General features: G+C 49.6%; 1 protein-coding gene across 1 annotated transcript in view; it reads right to left on the reverse strand.

Annotated features, from left to right (window-relative positions):
- Uck2 (uridine-cytidine kinase 2) overlaps positions 1-19,765 on the reverse strand; it is a 62,824-nt gene extending 43,059 nt beyond the window's left edge. Inside the window, exon 1 of the mRNA XM_021162233.3 lies at positions 19,452-19,765. Within this exon, the coding sequence (XP_021017892.1) occupies positions 19,452-19,550 (99 nt within the window). The 5' untranslated portion in view covers positions 19,551-19,765. The remainder of the gene's footprint in view (positions 1-19,451) is intronic.
- Positions 19,766-20,306: the final 541 nt, after the last annotated feature.

Genomic DNA, 20,306 nt, shown 5'->3' on the forward strand with positions numbered 1-20,306 from the left:
CTCCACATACAGCTTCTGGAGATGAGTGGCCCTTTCTGAAGCTCACCCGTGGGCACAACTGCCCGGCTAATCTAACTCATCTGCCCCACAGAGAGACTTCTGGGGAGTGGAAGTACAAGGTCAGCCTCCCCCCAGGTGGTGGTGGCTGCGGGGCTCTGGCTCTCTCTGAGCGGTGGTTTGTCAGCAGGTGGGATTGGAGTTGTCAGCAGTTGGAAAGGGGTGGGACCTCCTCCAGGGAGGGAGACCCACAGTTGGTAGTGGTGTACTGTTCTCAAAGAGATTGAAGGTAGTTCTCACGGACCTGGCAAGTGCCTGTGAAAATGTGTAGATTTCAGGGCAAGCCTGGCATCTTCCCCATCCTCTGGTTTCCTGTTTCCCACATAGGTGTCCACCACCATGAAGCCCTTAGCGGTGACTCAGCCTTCAACTTCCAGCCTCCAAGCAGCAAGGTAAAAAAAAAAATAAAGCCCCTTTTCTCTATATATTCCCTGGCCTTGGGTATTTTGTTTTGGCGCCAGGAAACAGACCAACTCAGTCAATAATGTGGATGCTCAATTTTCCAGAAGGGATATCCCGGATATGAACTCTCTACTCAGGCATGCCACTTTGTCAGAATCCACAGAACATACGGATGGGAGGAGACACCTGCGGCAGTACTCGCCTGCTGGGAGACTGCTGACGAGACCAAAACGCTCCCCAAAAGTCAAGGAAACTGACAGTTCATGTAAAGCAAGCTGGTATCCAGCTGACTGTTGCAGAGTCAGGATAATGTAATACTCAAGAGACATGATTCCCCAGGGAGACAGGTTAAGAAAGAAGAAGAAATGCATTTACCAAGGAGGATCACTTTTCTTTCAGAAGGCTGAAGCAGGAGTTCAAGACCTCTTACACTTACACACACACACACACACACACACACACCCCAAACACTAAGACTAGCTCACTTTGTAGAGAGCTTGCCTAGCATACATGAAGTAGGGCTTGATCCTAGCAGTATTCGGACGGAGGTGTGGGGGTACGAACCTGTAATCCTGTCACTTTGTGGTGAAGGAACTTGTAACTCTATAGTGGGACTTATCTAAGAGTTTAAGGTCTGTATCTGTGCAGGAACGTGTGTCTGCAGCTGAAATGAAATCACCTGGGGGCTGGCGAGATGGCTCAGCGGTTAAGAGCACTGACTGCTCTTTCAAAGGTCCTGAGTTCAAATCCCAGCAACCACATGGTGGCTCACAACCACCTGTAATGATATCTGATGCCCTTTTCTGGTGCATCTGAAGACAACTACAGTGTACTAATGAATATTAATTAATTTTAAAAAAAAATCACCTGATGGGAGAAGCCTCGAGGAACTCCTATCCACTGCCTTAGTTCCCCATTTGGACTTCCTACAGAAGATTTCCTCTTTGCTCACCAAAACGTTGGAGAATTTCTACCACCAGACCAGCTGCATACGGTCAACTGTCCCCCAGAGCAGCTGGGTGTACCACTAATTCCACTTTCCTGTAACCAACCTGGAGACAGATAAGATCTGTAGTTTAAGACCACCCCAGGGGTTGGGGATTTAGCTCGGTGGTAGAGCTCTTGCTTAGCAAGCCCTGGGTTCGGTCCTCAGCTCTGGAAAAAAAAAAAAAAAAAACCACCCCAGTTCCACTCTCCCGACCTTGGATGCTCAGCTCAAGCCCTGACCCATGTGCAGCTTGTGCTTCTGACCCAGGGCTATAAAATGGGGTTTCCTTGTTCCCCACTTGGGACCACAAAACGAGGGATACTCTCCTATGTTCACCATTACAGACTATTTCAACAGACAGACAGAAGAGGATGCAGAGCACAAGTTGTATAGGAGGGGGCTTGGAGCATCCCTGTGCTGTGTGGGAGGGGGCTTGGAGCATCCCTGTGGTGTATGGGAGGGGCTTGGAGCATCCCTGTGGTGTATGGGAGGGGCTTGGAGCATCCCTGTGGTATAGGGGAGGGGGCAGGGAGCATCCCTGTGGTGTATGGGAGGGGACTTGGAGCATCCCTGTGCTGTGTGGGAGGGGGCTGGGAGCATCCCTGTGCTGTGTGTGCGAGCGCGTGCACTCCTCTCCAGCAACTCTACTTAATTATCCAGCAGCCAGCTTGAGCCTTGTCCTGTAAGGTTTTTTGTTTCTTCCAGAGCATGACTGATTATGGCACTGGTCGTGATAATTAGCTCTACCTCCTTTCCCATCCCTGGATGTCAAAAGATCGGGGAGAGCATGAAGAATCTGGCTTCAGATATGAATCAGCTCATTTTCTGTTCTGTCTTGTTTGTGAGTCTTTACCCCTTGGGCATCAAATGACCCTCTCATGGATGGGTGTCCCAGATACCCTGCATATCAGATATTCACACTGCAATTCATAACAGTAGCAAAATTGCAGTTGTGAAGTAGCAACGAAGACAATTTTATCATTGGAGGTCACCACGACATGAACTGTCCCAGCAATAAAGGGTCCCAGCATTAGGAAGGTTGAAAATATGTAGACCTGGTTGGCCTAGGAACTCACAAAGATATGCTGTATCTCTGCTACGACTAAAGGCCTGTGCCACCACGCCTAGCCCACATTAATTCTTTAATGGGTTCACATTTGACACGGTGCTGGGACCACAGAAAATACAGAAGGTATGGCTGGTGGGCATGCATCAGTTGGCAGTATCTCTCATACACCAAGCCCTGGCTCCATCTTAAGGATCCTGAGAACTGTGTCGCCATGGCTGAGCCTATAACTGAGCCCTAGAGGTGCATACTCAGCCCTAGAGGTGCATACTCAAGACAAGAAAATCAAGGTCTTCCCTCAGTGCTGGGCCAGACTGTGGGATACATGAGGCTATCTCAAACCACCTCAGCCCCCCACATAAACTGGTGAGCTGATGCATGAGGCATGAGGTGGGGGAATCATACTTTCAAGGCCAGCCTGAAACAGATGCGATGGTATACAGGAAGGAATGGGTACTGAGTTAGTAGGGTCAGGGCAGTGACCTTAGGGACCCGCCTTGACCCCGATCATTCCCTCTGCTTCCTGGTCACCACGAAGCACACAGCAGCACTTCGTTTGGCACCAAGCTTTCTCTCGGCTGATGCCCCTGCTTTGCCACAGGCCCTGTAACAGACTCCAGTGGCCAAAGTGCTTTTCTCCTTCAAGTTCCTGGTCACAGGGTGACACTGATGAATGAACACAGGACTCTGTGACACGAAGGGGGACAGGAGGTTGTTTGTGGCCAAAGACCAATTACTACCATGAAGATTCTCCTGATCTTTCTACACACTAGAGACTTGGGAGCTCTGAACTGAGCATAGGGCAAGCACACACTACTCCTTAAATCCCCCATTCTTAGTGTTTCGGGCTTCCATGTCTGCTTTTCACTTGTGGGGTCTGTTGCTCATTCTGAACCTAGTGTCACCTATGAGGGGGCTCAGTTGCCAGTCCTGTGGGCACTCACTACGTGGCCCCTAGCAAGCTTGTGCTAAGCACCCCAGGACCAGAGTCAGGTTTTCTAGCCCTCCCCACTCAGTTGGCTGGACAGGCTTCAGACCAAGCACCACTCGCTGGGCTACGGGACTCGAGAGTGGTTACTGACTGAACTCTATGAAAATGGGGAACCATTACAGCAACCCCTCTGAGGGCTGAGGGGTTATGGACTTAAAAGATGTTTCTCCTAGGAAGAAACAAGGTGAGCTGGAGAGATGGTGTGGTGGGTAAGGGCCCTTGCTGCCAAGGCTGGCTTGGGTTTGATCTCCAGGACCCATATGGTAGAAGGAACTTTCTGCTCCAAGTTACCCTCTGATAACATTCATTCTGTGGCATGTGTGCAAGCAGGCATGCTCGGGCAAGCACACACAGGCACATAATTTTTAAAAAGCCATGAAGCTGTTTTATAAAGCAGAAAACAGAAAGAAATGGTGTAATACATGTATTAGAAGTTGTTTAGGCTTCACTGGTGTGTTTAGGGATATTTTCTTGGTTCTTTGGGACAGGGTATTACTCTGAGGCCTTAGCTGGCCTGCAGCTCCCTGTGTACACTGAACTCACACCAATCTGCCTCGTGTCTCCTAAGCCCTGGGATCCTGAGAATGAGCTCCAATGCCTGGCTAGAGGGCATGTGTGCGCATTTGTGTTTTAAGTGGATTAAGAGAAGAAAACCGGACAGGATTGGGCCAGGGAAAGGTTGTTCTTCCTAATAAAGTCAAGGGCTGTGTCACACCTCAAAACTTCTGGGCGCCAACAACTTCCTGAAACTCAAACATCTGTCCAAGTGCTCAACAGAAGAGCTGCGGTCTCTGCGGCAGAAGCAGGGTGCGTTTAAAGCTGGCTTTTCCAAGAACTGGCATGTGAAGACTGACTTCTCAGATCTCAAATTCTAAAGTTAGAATGGGGGCGGGGGGGGGGGGGTGTCAGGCAGACTCCACGTAAGACACGGAGGGAAACCTGAATACACTCTTCTCTCTCAAGGGCCTGGGCACCCGCTACGCTGTACAGACATAAGAGCAGTGTCCTTAAACTGGGAAGATTAAATAGTACAGAGGAAGGAACACCTAGGATGGGAATCCCAATTCAGATTTAAGTGGAGTGGCAGACACACACAAGGGAAGAGGAAAGCTGAAGAGGGCTTTAAGAGATGAAGTGCATGGCTGGGCAAGCAGGAGGCAGAATGCTGAGCAGGGGCAGCTCTGACATCACAGGTGGAGGCGAGCCGACAGCAATGAGGATGGGAAAGGACAGGTGTGACACGTGCTAAGAGCTAGCCCATTACGGCCTTGGAAATGCCAAGGGCAAGAGCGGAAACACAGCCACAAAGAATGTCCAGGGAGTGACGAGCAGGATCAGAGCTGTATTTGTTTAAAGATCACTCCGGCAGCAATGTGGAGAATGTTCTGGAGGGGGTCCAGGCTGCTGGCTGGGAAGCCAGCCACTAGAGAGTCATGCTGTCTGGAAATGATGGAAGCCTGGCTAAGATTCCAAGAGAGATTCACAAGTGGAACGGAGGGGATGGGCAGCCTGGATGGACAGACTGGGGGGGGAGGGGGGATGACAGCAGCAAGGTGTCTCTCCCGAGTGGCGGAAGGGAAGGTTGCAGGTGGGACTGGCAGGATTCCAGGTCTCACACACTGCGTGGAAATGCAGGGTGACAGCTGAGGACACGGGAAGGGGGCTAGGGACAAGTGATGACTGAGCAGACTCCAGAAGGGAGCGGAGCAGTGAGCCAAGGAGCTTCAGAGGCGGTACCCAAGCCCAAGAAGAAAGAATACACAAAGCAACGGAGAGAACAATGGGAGGCAGGAAGCCAGCAGCAGCCTGAGCATAGAGGTTGGGGCTGGGGTGGGGGTGCACAGTAGACCAGTGGTTCTCAATCAGTGGGTCTCGACCCCCCTGGGGGAGGTAGGGTGACTATTTCACAAGGGCTGCCTATCAGATATCCTGCTTACCAGATATTTACACTACAACTCATAACAACAAACAGTTTTAAGGTTGGGAGTCACCCAGACACCACCACAGTTTGCAGCACTGGGAAGGTTAAGGGCCACTGCAGTAGAGACACATCCTAGAGGAAACAGCACAATCATGTGATGCAGAAAGGTGAGCTCGGCTTCACAGGATCCAGAGACTGGGGAGTGGGGGGGTGGGGGTGATTTCACGCAAATCCCGCAAGAAAGACTTCCCCATTAAACTCTCTCCAGCTCCTCTTGATCTGCCCAGAGCTTACTCAACCACTCACGTGGCACCGAAGACAAACGCATCACTCTACCAACAATCCCTGAAGCTGTCTCCGTGCACAAGGCATGAATCTGCACCCCACCAAGTTCAAACCCCCAAAATCGCAGGTACAAACAATCAACCACAACACAAGACCGGTGCTCCAGGGAATGTCGCAAGGGGTCCAGTTTAGTCTGGCTCAGTGACGTTTCACAAGGCGCCAAATGAACAGGGGTGAGTTAGAGCCAGCCATGGAGGGAGGATCCCTGAGGCCAGGGCCTTTCTCTCAGGCACTGCCGAACCCCAACACCTCAGGATCCCCAGCGCAGTCAACCTTCACATCACATTACCAACTGAGGAGCGCCAGGCTGAGAATGGAAGCGCCCTCTTCCTTCAGGAGTAAGACATAGTCAATGGTTCCGGGGGTCATTTGTGTTGTATGTATCAGGGTCTTGCTATATATTCCAAAGTATACCCCCCAATTAAGCCTGGCAGTGGTGGCACATGCCATTGATCCCAGCTCTCCAAAGGGAGAGGCAGGAGGATTGAGCCAGGGCTATACAAAGAAACCTTGTCTGGGGGAAAGGGGGAGGTATTCCCCAATAAAACAAATAAGTATTGGGAATATGTTTAACAATAGACTGATCAGAGAGGCTGTTCTGGCAGCACACACACTGTAGAACGTGAAGGCAGCTAACAGGAGGGCGATTGTTCCCGGTTCAGACACCACTGTGTATACACTGGGGCCGGTGTTCTCACAAGCCAGACCTTATCTCTTTTCACAGATGTAGGGATGAGGTCAAAAGAACCAGATTAAAAACAGGCCAAGACAGGCCAGGAACTCGAGCCTGACAGAGTACAAGGCCTATGTTCCCTGTCCCCAACTCACCTGAAAACACTTTTGCCACAAGCCTGCGAGGTCCCCATCCTAACTGGGCACAGTGACGGATGCCATAAAAGCTTCCATTGGATTACAATGGAAGATCTCAAATCTCACACAGTGAACACAATCCCCTGGAAGGCCTGGTGGCATCCTCAGTGGGGGTGCATCCATCTGGGGAAACAAAAGGTCAACCCAGCTGCAGTGCTCTGGGGACTGGGGACAGCAGACCAGGAAGGTCCTGCGGCTTGCTCTTCCTCCAGAACAGTGTTCATGCCTCCCTCATTCAAATAGGGTGTATTGCTCCATAATGTTCTGCTCTCAAATGTTGGCTTTCCCCACAGAAGCGCCAGAGTAGGGGAAATGCAGCCAGTGGCTAATCAAAGCACCATGTTTGACCTCCAGAGATCAATAAGTCGTGAGAGCTATGGCACGGCTCCAGGACCAGTCTCGAAAATGGGACTTCCTCAGACAACCAAATATGGAACACATAATCGTCGTGGGCTCTCTCCTGAGACAGAACGGCCACACTGCTTCTGTGTGATGCTGCCCCCAGGACACCTAACAGAAATGGGTTTGTGAGGCCCCCACACATGCTGCAGGCCACATGCAGCCCCCAGTTCTAACCCTGAGCTGAGTCCTAGTCAGAAGTAGGCATTACCAACACTATCACAAGTCCATTGGTGTGGGGAGAAGGGTTGCTGGGACTGGATCTATTATGTAGCTCTGGGTGTCCCGGTACTCACTAGGTAGACCAGGCTGGCCCAAACTCACAGAGATACCTGCTTCTTTCTGCCTCCTTATTGATGGGATTAAAGGTGTATGCTCCAGTGAAACTGGTTATATTTTATCTTCTAAGTTTAGTGTGTTGCTAGGCAATCAGGCATGCCTTCACTAGATCAGAGACTTTAAAAACACACTTTATAAAGCTGTGTGTCATTTTGTATGGCCTCCTTTGGATGATTACCATATTTATATGTATTATAATGATACATAATTATATGTATTATAAACTTCTATAAGATCCTACTAAACACTGCTACTTAAAAGTGTCCCTTTTTGATGAACGGAGCACAAAGCCTGTGTAAACTGTGAAACATGTATAATGTGCTTTCCATCCTATTAGATGCCCGACATCTAGTGGGGCTGGATGGCTCAGTGGTTAAGAACGCTTATTGAGCCGGGCGTTGTGGCGCACACCTTTGATCCCAGCACTCGGGAGGCAGAGGCAGGCAGATTTCTGAGTTCGAGGCCAGCCTGGTCTATAAAGTGAGTTCCAGGACAGCCAGGGCTACACAGAGAAACCCTGTCTCAAAAAAAAAAAAAAACAAAAACAAAAAAAAGCAAAAAAAAAAAAAAAAAAAACGCTTATTGCAAATGACCTGGGATTCATTACCAGCACCTACACAGCTCCAGGCACAGCTCTGACACCGTCTTTGGACATCTTTGTGCCCCTGGACAACAATAGTCCCCCGCCCCCGCCCCCGCCCCCACCTCTCTCTCTCTCTCTCTCTCTCTCTCTCTCTCTCTCACACACACACACACACACACACACACACACACACACACACACAGTAAATCTAAAAAGATTTCCCCGGTGGGCGGCAGGGGAGGTAGGTGCCCAACTCCAATCCCTGTTAGAAAAAGCCCCTGTTGAGACTCTGAGCTGACCAAAGCAGGTGGGTTTTCCCCAGGCAAGGCAGACCTGCCTTTTCCTAGATCTTTGGGTTCACAAAATCTATAAGTCCTCTCTTAGGTTGAAGATGCGGTCCCTATCAATAAACATTCACTTAAACAAAATAGATGAAAACTGTGGTTCAAGAGCCAAGAGGTACTCAAGCCTCTCCTTCAGCTGACTTCATCATCTCACCAAACGGAACATCAGATGGCACCTGGCCACCAAGCAAGCGCGTTCACACAAAGCTGCATGACTACGGGGGGGCGGGGGGGGGACCTCTCACGCTCCCCCTACCCCCAGCCCCCACAGAAAGCCCAAGTAGGAACAGCACTACCCATATCTCCCAGCAGCCAACGACACAAGCAGGTTGAAATGCTCAACCAGTGTCTGAGGGCTCCAGGGCAGTTGGTGAGGGGGGAGGGCGGTACAAGCTCAGCATGATGCCCTGTGTGTTGAACCTCAGCACCACAAAAAACAGAAGACTTAACTGGGCAGAGAAGCAGTGCGGTCTTCAGCCGCTCTCCCAGCCGATGAGCGCATGTACTGCGTACACTTCTGACTGGAGCAGTGGTGAAAGCCAAGAGCAAACACTCAGGGCAGTCAAGGAAGTGAGAGCTGCCATAAAGACTCAACTGCTAAGGCAATTAGGACTGAGATAAGAGTTATCTCCTCCTAGCTAGGGAGAATACATCCTGGAGAAACAAGTCAACACAGAGGAGCCATTTACAGTCCTAGAGGCCCTTGGCATGCCCGGATGCAAAGGCCTTTAAAGGCAGCATTCATTGGAGGCAGAGGAGGCAAGGAGATCTGAGTTCAAGGTCATCCAGGACTATGCGGAAAGGCCTACCTCAAAACACAAAACAATTGTGTTGAGGTGTGTGCATGCGTATGCACCTGTGTCTGGAAGCCAGCGGTCAAGGAAGTGTATTCTCCGCCGTCACTCTTGACCTGTCACTCTTGGCCTGTTTTTTAGACAATGTCTCCCATAGAACCTGAAACTGTCTTGCTAGTTGGCTAACGAGCCAAGTGCCCAGCAATTGCCAGTCTCCACCCCCAAGTACTAGGGTTGCAGGCACAGGTAGCCCCTCCCACTCTCACAGGCGCTCATGGAGAAAGGGGTTCTGGGAAGGATAAGCAATACATCATCTCATTAAGGAGCGGTCAGCCCTCGGCTTTAGCCTTGTCTTCCGGTGAACAGGATTTCCTTCGAGACAAGGTGGTGGACAGACCCTACCCCTTTTTTCGAGACAGGGTTTCTCTGTGTAGCCTTGGCTGTCCTGGAACTCACTCTGTAGACCAGGCTGGCCTCGAACTCAGAAATCCTCCTGTCTCTGCCTCCCAACTGCTGGGATTAAAGGCCTGTGCGCCACCACTGTCCTGTCTGGCAAGACCACAAGACCCCTTCCCGTAAGGAGACAATAGTGATGTTTTAATCTCTGGGGCGCAACAGAACGTCTCCACTCAAAACCAAAGGTCATTCTTTTGATCAGGAGGGCTGAGGAGGGGCAATTGTGTTTTCCTTTCTTGCGTTACCACAGAAACCCAGCAGGAGATCCTCGGCGGATGAGGAGGGAAGGGTACATTCATTGTACCTGAGTGGCTCTAAATCACTATCTAGCTACCTACCAGGTTCCTCTCACTTTACAAAACCAAAGCCTGCCTTTCCTGCTTGAATCAACCCAGAGGAATGGTATGAAAATACTCACAGATGCTACCACAAAGCTAACGGGTCCCTTTCTGGGTATAGGGTTTCCCAGTCTTCTCTCTAAGCAGTCAGCTGGGCACGGTGGCTGGGCACATCTACCTAAATCCCAGTGCCTGGCAGGTTAGAGGTGGGAACACAGGGCCTAAGGAGCAACTTTGGCTGCAAACTGAGATCACGCTTGGCCCAGGGTCCAGAACATCCTCAGAGGGCAGAGAAGGAGCCAGCAAAATGGTTCAGTGGGTGAAAGTTCCTACCAAGTCTTAGTTCAATTCCCTCAGGATAACGTGGTAGAAGAAAAAAACTCCTCACGAGCTTCCTTCTGACCGACACACAGTGACCAACAGCTCGCAGTGACACAAATGTCTACACAGTTATACACACTAACTAAATATGTAATAAGTATTTTAAAGAAATAAAAATCTCGCCGGGCGTGGTGGCGCACGCCTTTAATCCCAGCACCCGGGAGGCAGAGGAAGGCGGATTTCTGAGTTCGAGGCCAGCCTGGTCTACAAAGTGAGTTCCAGGACAGCCAGGACTCTACAGAGAAACCCTGTCTCGAAAAAACCAAAAAAAAAAAAAAAAAAAAAGAAATAAAAATCTCTAATAACGTCTAATCACACTGATCACGAAGTAGACACAAACAGACCACTGTTTCAGATCAGGGACACAGATCAGAGAGTTTCAAATCAGCCACACGGTGGCTACACAGAGAGACCCTATCTCAAAGAAAGCAACAAAAAATATAGTCTGAAAGAAATTAAAAATTATAATATGAAATAAGGGCCAGTTAAAGGCTGAGACTGTGGGTAGGAGTGATTTTCCACCAAGCTTGAAGACCTGGGTTCAATTCCCAGGACCGACAAAAGATGCATCTTGTGTTGATATCACAATATAAAACACAACACAACTTTAAGAGGCCCACGGTCTTATAAAAATTACAAAGACTTAAAAACCCTCTAACTAGGGAGCTGGAGAAATGACTTGTCTCAAACAACTGCCTGTCTGTAGCTCCAGGACTACCTGACACCTCTAGCCTCTTGGAGCACCCACACAAAAATACACACACATAATTGAAAATTACCAAAATACAAGCTTAAAAAACCTGACCTACACACATTAAATGAAAAAGAAAAAAGAAACTACGCTATAAAGATGAGCATCACAGCCGGACGTGGTGGTGCACGCCTTTAATCCCAGCACTTGGGAGGCAGAGGCAGGCAGATTTCTGAGTTTGAGACCAGCCTGGTCTACAAAGTGAGTTCCAGGACAGCCAGGGCTATACAGAGAAACCCTGTCTAGAAAAACAAAACAAAACAAAAAAAGCATCATTGGAGCTGGGGAGATGGCTCAGCAGTTAAGAGCACTGACTGCTCTTCTGGAGGTCCTGAGTTCAAATCCCAGCAACCACATGGTGGCTCACAACTATCGGGAATGAGATCTGACGCCCTCTTCTGGAGTGTCTGAAGACAGCTACAGTGTACTTACATATAAATAAACTTTTTTTTAAAAAAGCATCATTGATTAATATCTTAATAACAAAACCATGAACTGATTTGAGGGCTGTTAATCACCCTCTACCACTGTTCAAAATTTCCAAATCAAGCCAGGCCCGGTAACACACCAAGTACCAGAGATAGGTTGACCTTAGCTACTAAGTTGAAAACGCTGGCTGCAAAGGCCCAGACTCAACACCAGGACCTACTGTTGGAAAAAGTTGTCCTGACTTCCAGGATTTTGACATGACACACTGGTGGTGCACACCTTTAATCCCAGCTTGCCAAAGGCAGGCAGATCTCTGTGAGTTCCAGGCCAGTCTGGTCTGCACAGCAAGTTCCAGGATAGCCAGGGCTACACAGAGAGACCCCATCTAGAGACCCCCAACTCCCAAAATAAGGCTTTCTTTTACTTGGACTTTTGAAGAGTTAATTCAGCAGCCACTAAATCAATGTTCAAAAGACTGAACAGATCCAAACACTTAACCTCTAAACTGTTATCAACAAGTGACCCAAGAATCAGAACATCAAACATGATTTGGGCGGAAGAGGCAGTGTTCTCTCAGTATGCGCCAAGCCCTGGGTTCTATCCCCAGCACCACATTTAAGAGAATGTGGTGGCAGCACAGGCCTGTAAGGCCAGCACTGGGGAGGTGCAAGGAGGGTCACAAGACTAAGGTCATCACCAGCTACACAGCAAGCTCTATCTATGCCAGCCCGGAATGAATAAGAGTACAGCTCGGCCAAGGAGATGGCTCAGGCAGGTACAGACCCTTACGGGAAGGCCTCAGGACATAAGTTCAATCCCCAGATCACAACTGTTGGATGGTGTGAACCAACTCCAAGTGTGTAGACCTCTACCTCTACACACATGCCATGTACACATATGTTCTGTATATGCACACACACATGCACACACACACACAATAACTTAGAATAAAATAACTTGCTTGGTTTCACCTGTCACATTTTTAAGGGGCTTTTTAAAAGTGTGTGTGTGTTGTGTGTGTTGTGTGTGTTGTGTGTGTTGTGTGTGTGTATGTGTGTGTACAAAGTATGTGGGCACACACATGCTACAGCATACATTTGAAGGTCAGAGAATGATACCGTTCAGGAGTTCTCTTCTATCCTGTGGGCTCTAGAGCCCAAACTCAGGTTGGCAAGCCTAACCCCACTGAGCTATCTCACAGTGCCAAAGACATATTTCAATCACAAATATTTTAATAAGAACCAAGACATTCTCTACCACTAAAGAAATGCTTCTAAATGGCTCACTTTTTCTTCTTCTTCTTTTTTTGGGTTTTTTTTTTTTTTTTTTTTTTTTTTTTTTGGTTTTTTGAGACAGGGTTTCTCTGTGTAGCCCTGGCTGTCCTGGAACTCACTCTGTAGACCAGGCTGGCCTCGAACCCAGAAATCCGCCTGCCTCTGCCTCCCGAGTGCTGGGATTAAAGGCGTGTGCCACCACTGCCTGGCTGGCTCACCACTTTTTTTAATTAAAGATTTATTTATTTATTTATTATATATATGTAAGTACACTGTAGCTGACTTCAGACGCCACAGAAGAAGCATCAGATCTCATTACGGATGGTTGTTGTGAGCCACATGTGGTTGCTGGGATTTGAACTCGGGACTTTCAGAAGAACAGTCAGTGCTCTTAACCGCTGAGCCATCTCTCCAGCCCCTGGCTCACCTCTTCTATCCTTTCATAATTCCTATCGTTATTTCACAAAAACATGGTTATACTTATAATTTGCATATGCCTATGATTTCTATATTAAATTAGATGGTCTAATGATAAAGCTGACTAAATTATTGAAAGGGCAAGAAAAGCATAATCCACTATAAGTACCTCCTCAAACACTTTTAATTAACAAAAAAAGTAAGGGCCAGAAAGATGGCTCAGGGGTTAAGAGCACTGGCCACTCTTCCAGAGGACAAATGCTCCAGAGTGCCACAACTCTAACCCCCCCAGGGGCTCTGACACACGCTTACACACTCATTCAGGGAAAACACCAATACACATCAAATAAATTTTTAGGGCTGGACATGGTGACGCAGGCCTTTAATCCTAGCATTGGTCGAGCACACAGGATGTAGATCTCTGAGTTTCTTAGCCAGCCTGATCTACAGGGAGAGTTCCAGGACAGCTAGGACTATTAAAAGACAGAGAAACCCTGTCGCAACAAGCCAAATAAATGAATTTGAAAGACCTAAAAGACCTTGAAGTTTCAAGGTCACGATCACAGAGCCCACCAGCAAAAAGTCCTATCTCAGCATTTTCAGTGGCACTCCCAAATGCAAGCTGTCTGCATCACAGGAGCTAATAAAAGCTGGACTCTGAGAGCGAGTGAGAGTCCACCGTCTCCTTCCACCAGGTCTGAACATGTGTAGGCTACTGACACGCAATAAATAAAGTATAAAGCAATATTCTACAAAAAAAAAATTACAGTTAAGTTGGAGACCGCACAGTTCACTAAGATGGACTGAGGTGACCACAGGGGGTGAGCATCAGAAAAGACACTTTAAAGACACTCATCCTAAGAATAAAGGAAGGCCTCCATGAGGAAAGACAACAGGGCAGCGCTGCTGCAGGGGGTTTCCCTCCACACTGCAGTGGAGCACTGAACTAAATGGAAGATTTTCAGGAGGTTGGGGGGCGGAAGCACGGCATGCCTAGAGGAGTGACTGAAAAAGAGCATGGGAGGGTAGAGGACACCGGGGATGGAGCACTGCCTGTCAAGACCAAGGCAGGAATTTGGGAAGTGGAAAATACACAGTGCATGCAGCCCAAAGAACAAAGCCCACGCCTGGGGTCCTGGAAGCACCTCACTGGAAGAGTATGCGATGAGCCATCCGGATAGAAGGGGAGCAGCCGAGGTTCCAGGAATAGGGCAGGGGACGCCAAGATGAGATGACGAGGCCCCGCAGCATTCTGAGGGCGTCCAAAAGCAGGTGCTGACTCACAGTCAAGCTGAGCTGACGTATCAGTCCACACCTCAGTGGGGACCAGCTTGTCCTGCATCCCTAAAAATACCTTCAAGGGGAGGTCACTGCTACAGGAAAGCTCAAATGAGGCAAAGTCAGAAAAGCTGAGCCTGAGCCCCACCTCTGTTCCTAAGTTTCCGCTATCTCTTCTACAAAGGCACCTGACCACACACCTATAAAGTCAAAGAATGCAATTCTCCCATGATAAAGCCCCAGGATGGGAAAGCAGAATGGGCTGCGATAAGCAGACAGACATGGGGGTGGGGGTGGGGGACCTTCTCTCAGTATCCTTCAGTTTAGATTCAAATGCCTTTAATCCCAAGGGGCTCAGGAAAGCAAGGTAGACAGATTTTTTTGTCTTGAAAAACAAAAACAATCGTGCCTCCCTCCATACACCTCAAGAAACGGACAGCATTTCAGTCCTTCTTACAGAAACTAGACTCTGGAGGAAGCAGCAGTCTAGAGCCAAGCATGGTACAGGGCAGGATGCAGTAGGTCTGACGGAAGCAGGCAGGTTCTGATGAAGGAACTGGGTGACGAGTTCCCTTCTGGAAGCAGTTATAACAGCGTTGCACCAAAAGCCACTGTAGACAGGGACAGGAACAATGGCATCAGAAAGCAGTTTAAAGACATGTGCAAAATGAGCTGTGGTCCTCAGCCCAGGGCCACAGCTGAGGGACCAGTTTTTGACCTGGACCCTGGACCGTGGAGAGACGTCCATGTGTGTGAAGAGGGGAGGGACAGCAAGAGCAGACACAAGGAAGGCCATCTGAGATGGTGTGACAAGATGCAGATTCATAGGCTGTTTTTACTGGTCAAGGGCAAGAGTGAGGCTCAGAGGGAGGGAGGGGACCATACTGAAAACAATACATGTATACAGAGACAGGCAAGTGGGCTGGAGGGAGGGGACTGTACTGAAAGCGATACATGTATACAGAAACAGGTGGGCTGTTGGGCAGGCTGCTGGGCACTGGTCAGGTCTGTTTCTGCCTCCCTGCCAAAGTTATTTCTTGCTATCATCCTGCACCTATTGTTTAGGAGGAAAATTAAAGTCTGGCTTTTGATAATATTAGGCCAGAAAAACTTTCTCACCCACCACATAGAGTGGCTTCATGTCTTTGAGTTTTAGGAGAGAAAACTCAGACCCTTTCTTTATGTATACTAGACAAGAGTGTTACAGTTCCTGGTGCATTTTTTTAATTTTGGTTTTTGGATTTTTGGCGTTTTGGTTTGGGTTTTGGTTGGTTTGGGTTTTGTTTGAAACTGGATCTATGTATCCCTGGCTGACTGTAACACCACATCCAGCTTAATGTAAGGGTCTGGATCCTTTGCATATATGTATGTGTGTACCACATCTGTGTCTGGTGATTCCACAGGGCCAGAAATTGATAGCAGATCCCCTAAAACTGGGGTGGTAGGGAGCAAACCTCAGTTCCTCTGCAAGAGCAGTCAGTGCTCTCAACTGATGAGCATCTCCCCAGCTCCCCACCCCCACTAGGAAATGTTAAAATCATCCAACAGTGATTTGGTTTGTCTGCCTAGTAAATTTTAAATTTCTTTTTTTCTTTCTCTCTCTCTCTCTCTTTTTTTTTTTTTTTTTTTTTTTTTTTTTTTTTTTTTGGTTTTCCGAGACAGGATCTCTCTGTGTAGCCTTAGCTGTCCTGGAACTCACTCTGTAGACCAGGCTGGCCTCGAACTCAGAAATCCACCTGCCTCTGCCTCTGCCTCCCTCCCAACTGCTGGGATTAATTAAAGGCGTGCATCACCACTGCCTGGCAAAATTTAAATTTCTAATTCATCTTAATCTATAACAGAGCAGAGGACGCATGCATTCAATTATCCTAGCACTTGGCCGGCAGAAACAAGGCAATCATCACAGCCTGGACTGTATAGCAAGACACTGTCTCAAAAAATAGAATATAAACGTCATCATTGGAGCTGTCATCAATATTTTTGGTTTTGGTTTTTTTGAGGCAGTTTCTGTGTAGCCCTCACTTGTCCTGGAACTTGCTCTGTAGACCAGGCTGGCCTTAAATTAACAAGAGATCTGCCTGCCTCTGCCTCCTGAGTGCGGGGAATTAAAGAAGTGGGCAGTTACCTTTTTTTGCCTTGCACAAACAAAATAATTTAGTCTGAGATAAAAAATATTTATACACTAAAGAGCCACAACATTGAGACAAGGAAGAGTCCCATAGGAAAACGTCTCATATCACCAAGTGGTTCAGGAGGAGACCAAAAAGGGAGAAATTTATCAGATTTATGGGGCAGGGCTGCAGGGTCCCTCCATTTGCTCTAGGTTATATAGCTGTCCCAAAATGGAGAGTCCCAGTATTCCTTCCCAGCTATCTCCCTCCATACAGTCCCCCTGTCCCATGTGACAGCGGGAAGCTGTGCTCTGGCTTCATGTCTTAGCTCCTAAGCAAGCCCCGCAGCAGAGACTGGGCATGGAGGCTCTCTAGTCCCAGGGCAGCCACTAACTACACCATCTGCATATGTGATTAGCTGGGCCTCCCTTCTCTCCTCTACACAAGAAGACAATGCATGTGCAAGCAAGCTCCCGAGTTACACCACCTCCACCCAAAAGCAGAAACCTTAAAATGGGTAATTAGATTGTTGGGCTCTGTAGTCTCCTTGAAAACTGTCATTTTTCTTGACCCCTTTGTCCCTTTCCAAATTCCTTTTGCAGGAATTTAAGATATCAGCCTGCCATACTTCCAGCCCCTACTGCACCAGGTTTTGAGCCCCAAAGGAGACCCAGTTTGTTCACACTGACTTCAGAAAAGAAAAAAAAAAAAAAAAGGAAACTTCCAGTTCTTTAGTGGAAAGACACTACGGACTGGAATAAAATTGTAACATAATTACCCACTGACTACAATATGAAATTTTTACAAGTCCAGTGCTCTTTTAACTTTCTGAAACAGTGGTTTTGTTTGTTGCCCAGGCTGGCCTCATATGCAGCTGGACTTTTTAAAAAAATAAATGCACACAGCCTGGTATGGTGGACCACACAATTCTTTAACAAGCCATCATATGCCCAAAATGTACATTTTGAAAACTGCAGGATGAGACCCTTCTTTTATTGGGGGTTCCCTCTTCCTCCTGTATAACAAGCAGGTCGGCAGAGACTTGGCTACACCCACAGTGGCTAACTGGCCCTGCCATTCCAGCTATCTGAGCGACCCATCCTTAATATCAACTGCAAATCCAGTAGAATAAGACAACACAGAATGTTTATCTACACCTCTGGTGACTGAATTATTTAAGTGACTACCAAGGTCATTATGTTTCTAAATGTTCCACTCATCTTCAAGTTTAAAGTCTCTTCCTGCCGAGCTGCTGGGCAGTGGTGGCGCATGCCTTTGATCCCAGCACTTGGGAGGCAGAGGCAGGCGGATTTCTGAGTTCGAGGCCAGCCTGGTCTACAGAGTGAGTTCCAGGACAGCCAGGGCTATACAGAAAAACCCTGTCTCGAAAAAAACAAAAACAAACAAACAAAACAAAAAAATAAAACAACAACAACAAAAAAGTCTCGTCCTCACTAAGAGGGCTGACTGGACTTTAGGCTAATATTACCCCAACTTTTCTCTGGGAATACAACCATGAATTCCTCTACAACAGGAATACTGGAAAATGAACAGTGCGGCTGAGGTGATTCCAAAAAGAGCTGATAAGGGGTCCTAATAGGAATGGCATTCCTAGATGAACTAGTGAAGAACACTTTTTTTTTTTTTTTAAGTTTAGCTCGTTAACTAAACGAGGCAAAGAGGAAGGAAAAAAAAAAAAAAAACCCTAAGTTCCGAGACCTAAACAGCATTTCAGAATCCTAGTCATGGAAGCTAAACTAGAGGCGAAATTCATCAATACTGGAGTCTGCGGCACACAACGCTGAGTCTGGGCTGCTGAGCTAAAGTACTCCAGACCTGGAGGGAAAATACGTAAAAATCAAAATGGAGGAGGGGCCAAGGAGAAATGGGCTGGAAGCTAAAACCTCGTGGCGCGTGGCGCGCGTCTCATGGCGCCATCCAGCCTTCCTGCTCCACGCTGCCCAGCCTTGGGGACTCACCATCCGGCCTCACCAGCGGCCGCACGCGGCGCCCACCTCCCTCGGGCGCCCCTCATGGAGCCCGAGCGCCCACTGAACTTGGCGGCTGTTAAACGGCAGGCGAACAAGCAGCCACATCCTAAAAGGGAGCGAGGGGGAGTAAAGAAAGAACCATCTGGGAGGGCTCCACCCTTCTCCACCTGCAGTAAAGACCCGAGGTTAAGTCAAGACGCCCCTCGCTGCCTTGCAGGAGAAAATACAAAGGAAAGAGGTTCCTCGCAAAGTCAGACTCGGTAACCCCTTCCCTGGGATTCAAGGAGCGAGCGACCCGGACACCGAAGAGCATGGAGCCTGTACAACTTTCTCACTGAGACTGATGCGGTTTTCTCTTCTAAGCATAAAAGACAGCAGCCCCTGCTGTCATCCCATCCGTGACTGTGCCCATCGAGCTACGGCTCTCCCGGAAAGCCCTGCAACCCCCAGGTGGGCTCCCGGCAGCGGGCGCACCACCTCGCGCATCCCGGCCACCCTCGCAGCCCACGGGCTTGGGCCGGGGCCAGGGCCAAGCCGGGCGGAGGAGCGCACCGGGGCTCCGAGGGAAGCCCCGAAAGCCGGGTCCCTACACCCGACTTGCAAAACAATAAGCATCCGCTTTCCGCCCCTCCCCCACAAGACCCTGACCACGAGTCACAGCCGCCGCCGGGAACCGGCAAGGGAGCGCACCATCCCTGCGGGGGACTTGTAGGAGGAACCCGCATCCTGGACCCTCGGTCGCCCGGGTCCCCCCGCTGGTCCCCAACGCCGCGCACCGAGCCTGCGCGGGGTCTGGCGGCGCCGGAGCGCGGTGGCCCGGAACGAGGATCCCGCGGGCCACGCGGTGGCAGGCTGCAACTGACACGGCCCGCGGGCGCCGGCCACATGCGCCGCCCGCCGTGCGGGCAGGGCGCGCGGGCTCTTACCTTCCCGCTGGCCGTGCCCCCGCTCACGCCGATCAGGAAGGGCTCGCCGCCGTTGGGCTGCTGGTGGTTCTGCAGGGTCTGCTCGCTGTCCCCGGCCATGACTCGCGCCGCCCCTCCTCTCGCAGCCTGTGCGAACCGACGCACGCTCCCCGCCCGCGACCGGGCTCGCTCGGCTCCTCGCAGGAGCAGCTGGTCGCTGCTGAGGTCGAGGCTGGGCCGGCCGCGGCTGGAGCCCGGGCGCGGGGGAGGCCGAGGTGGCTTTCCCGGAGGTGCCGAGAGCTCTCCTGTGCCCGTGGCGGCCCGTGAGGTTTACATCCCAGGCAGAGGTCAGCGTGATGAGGCTGCTCCAATCCGGGCGGGCTGCGCGCTGCTATTCGCCAGGAGTCTGGCCCCAGCCTCCGCCCCGCCCGGGCCCCGCCACCGCCCGAGGTCTCTGGGAAAGGTGTGAGCGCCACTCCCCTCCCCACCCGCCCGATTAACCCTTTCTGGGACGGAGCGGGGGGTGGGGGTGGGGGTGAAGAAACCGGCTAGGTCAGCGTTTTAATGCGCCACTCTGCGTCCTATTTCACAAGAGATCAAAAGCTAGAAGAGACTGCCAGACAGAGCAGACTGGAGGTTTGAGACGCAAAACTGGAAAAGGCTGGGAATATGAAGATGGAGAATTAATGCCTAGACCCTTCATCCTCACTGAAATTTGTGTTTTCAGAGACTCCCTTCCCACCCTCCGTGTGCCAAAATAGTGTGTCACCCGCTCGGCTTAAGAGATTTCCTGTCTTGGAAACCCCCAAGTGCCATTTTCCTTAGCAGGTCTGTCCTCATGTGACTCCCTAAAAGAAGGGTGACTCGGGGACGGTT

The sequence above is a fragment of the Mus caroli genome, unplaced genomic scaffold (genome assembly GCF_978045245.1).
Source record: "Mus caroli unplaced genomic scaffold, Mus_caroli_1 scaffold_1, whole genome shotgun sequence".
Lineage (NCBI taxonomy): Eukaryota > Metazoa > Chordata > Mammalia > Rodentia > Muridae > Mus > Mus caroli.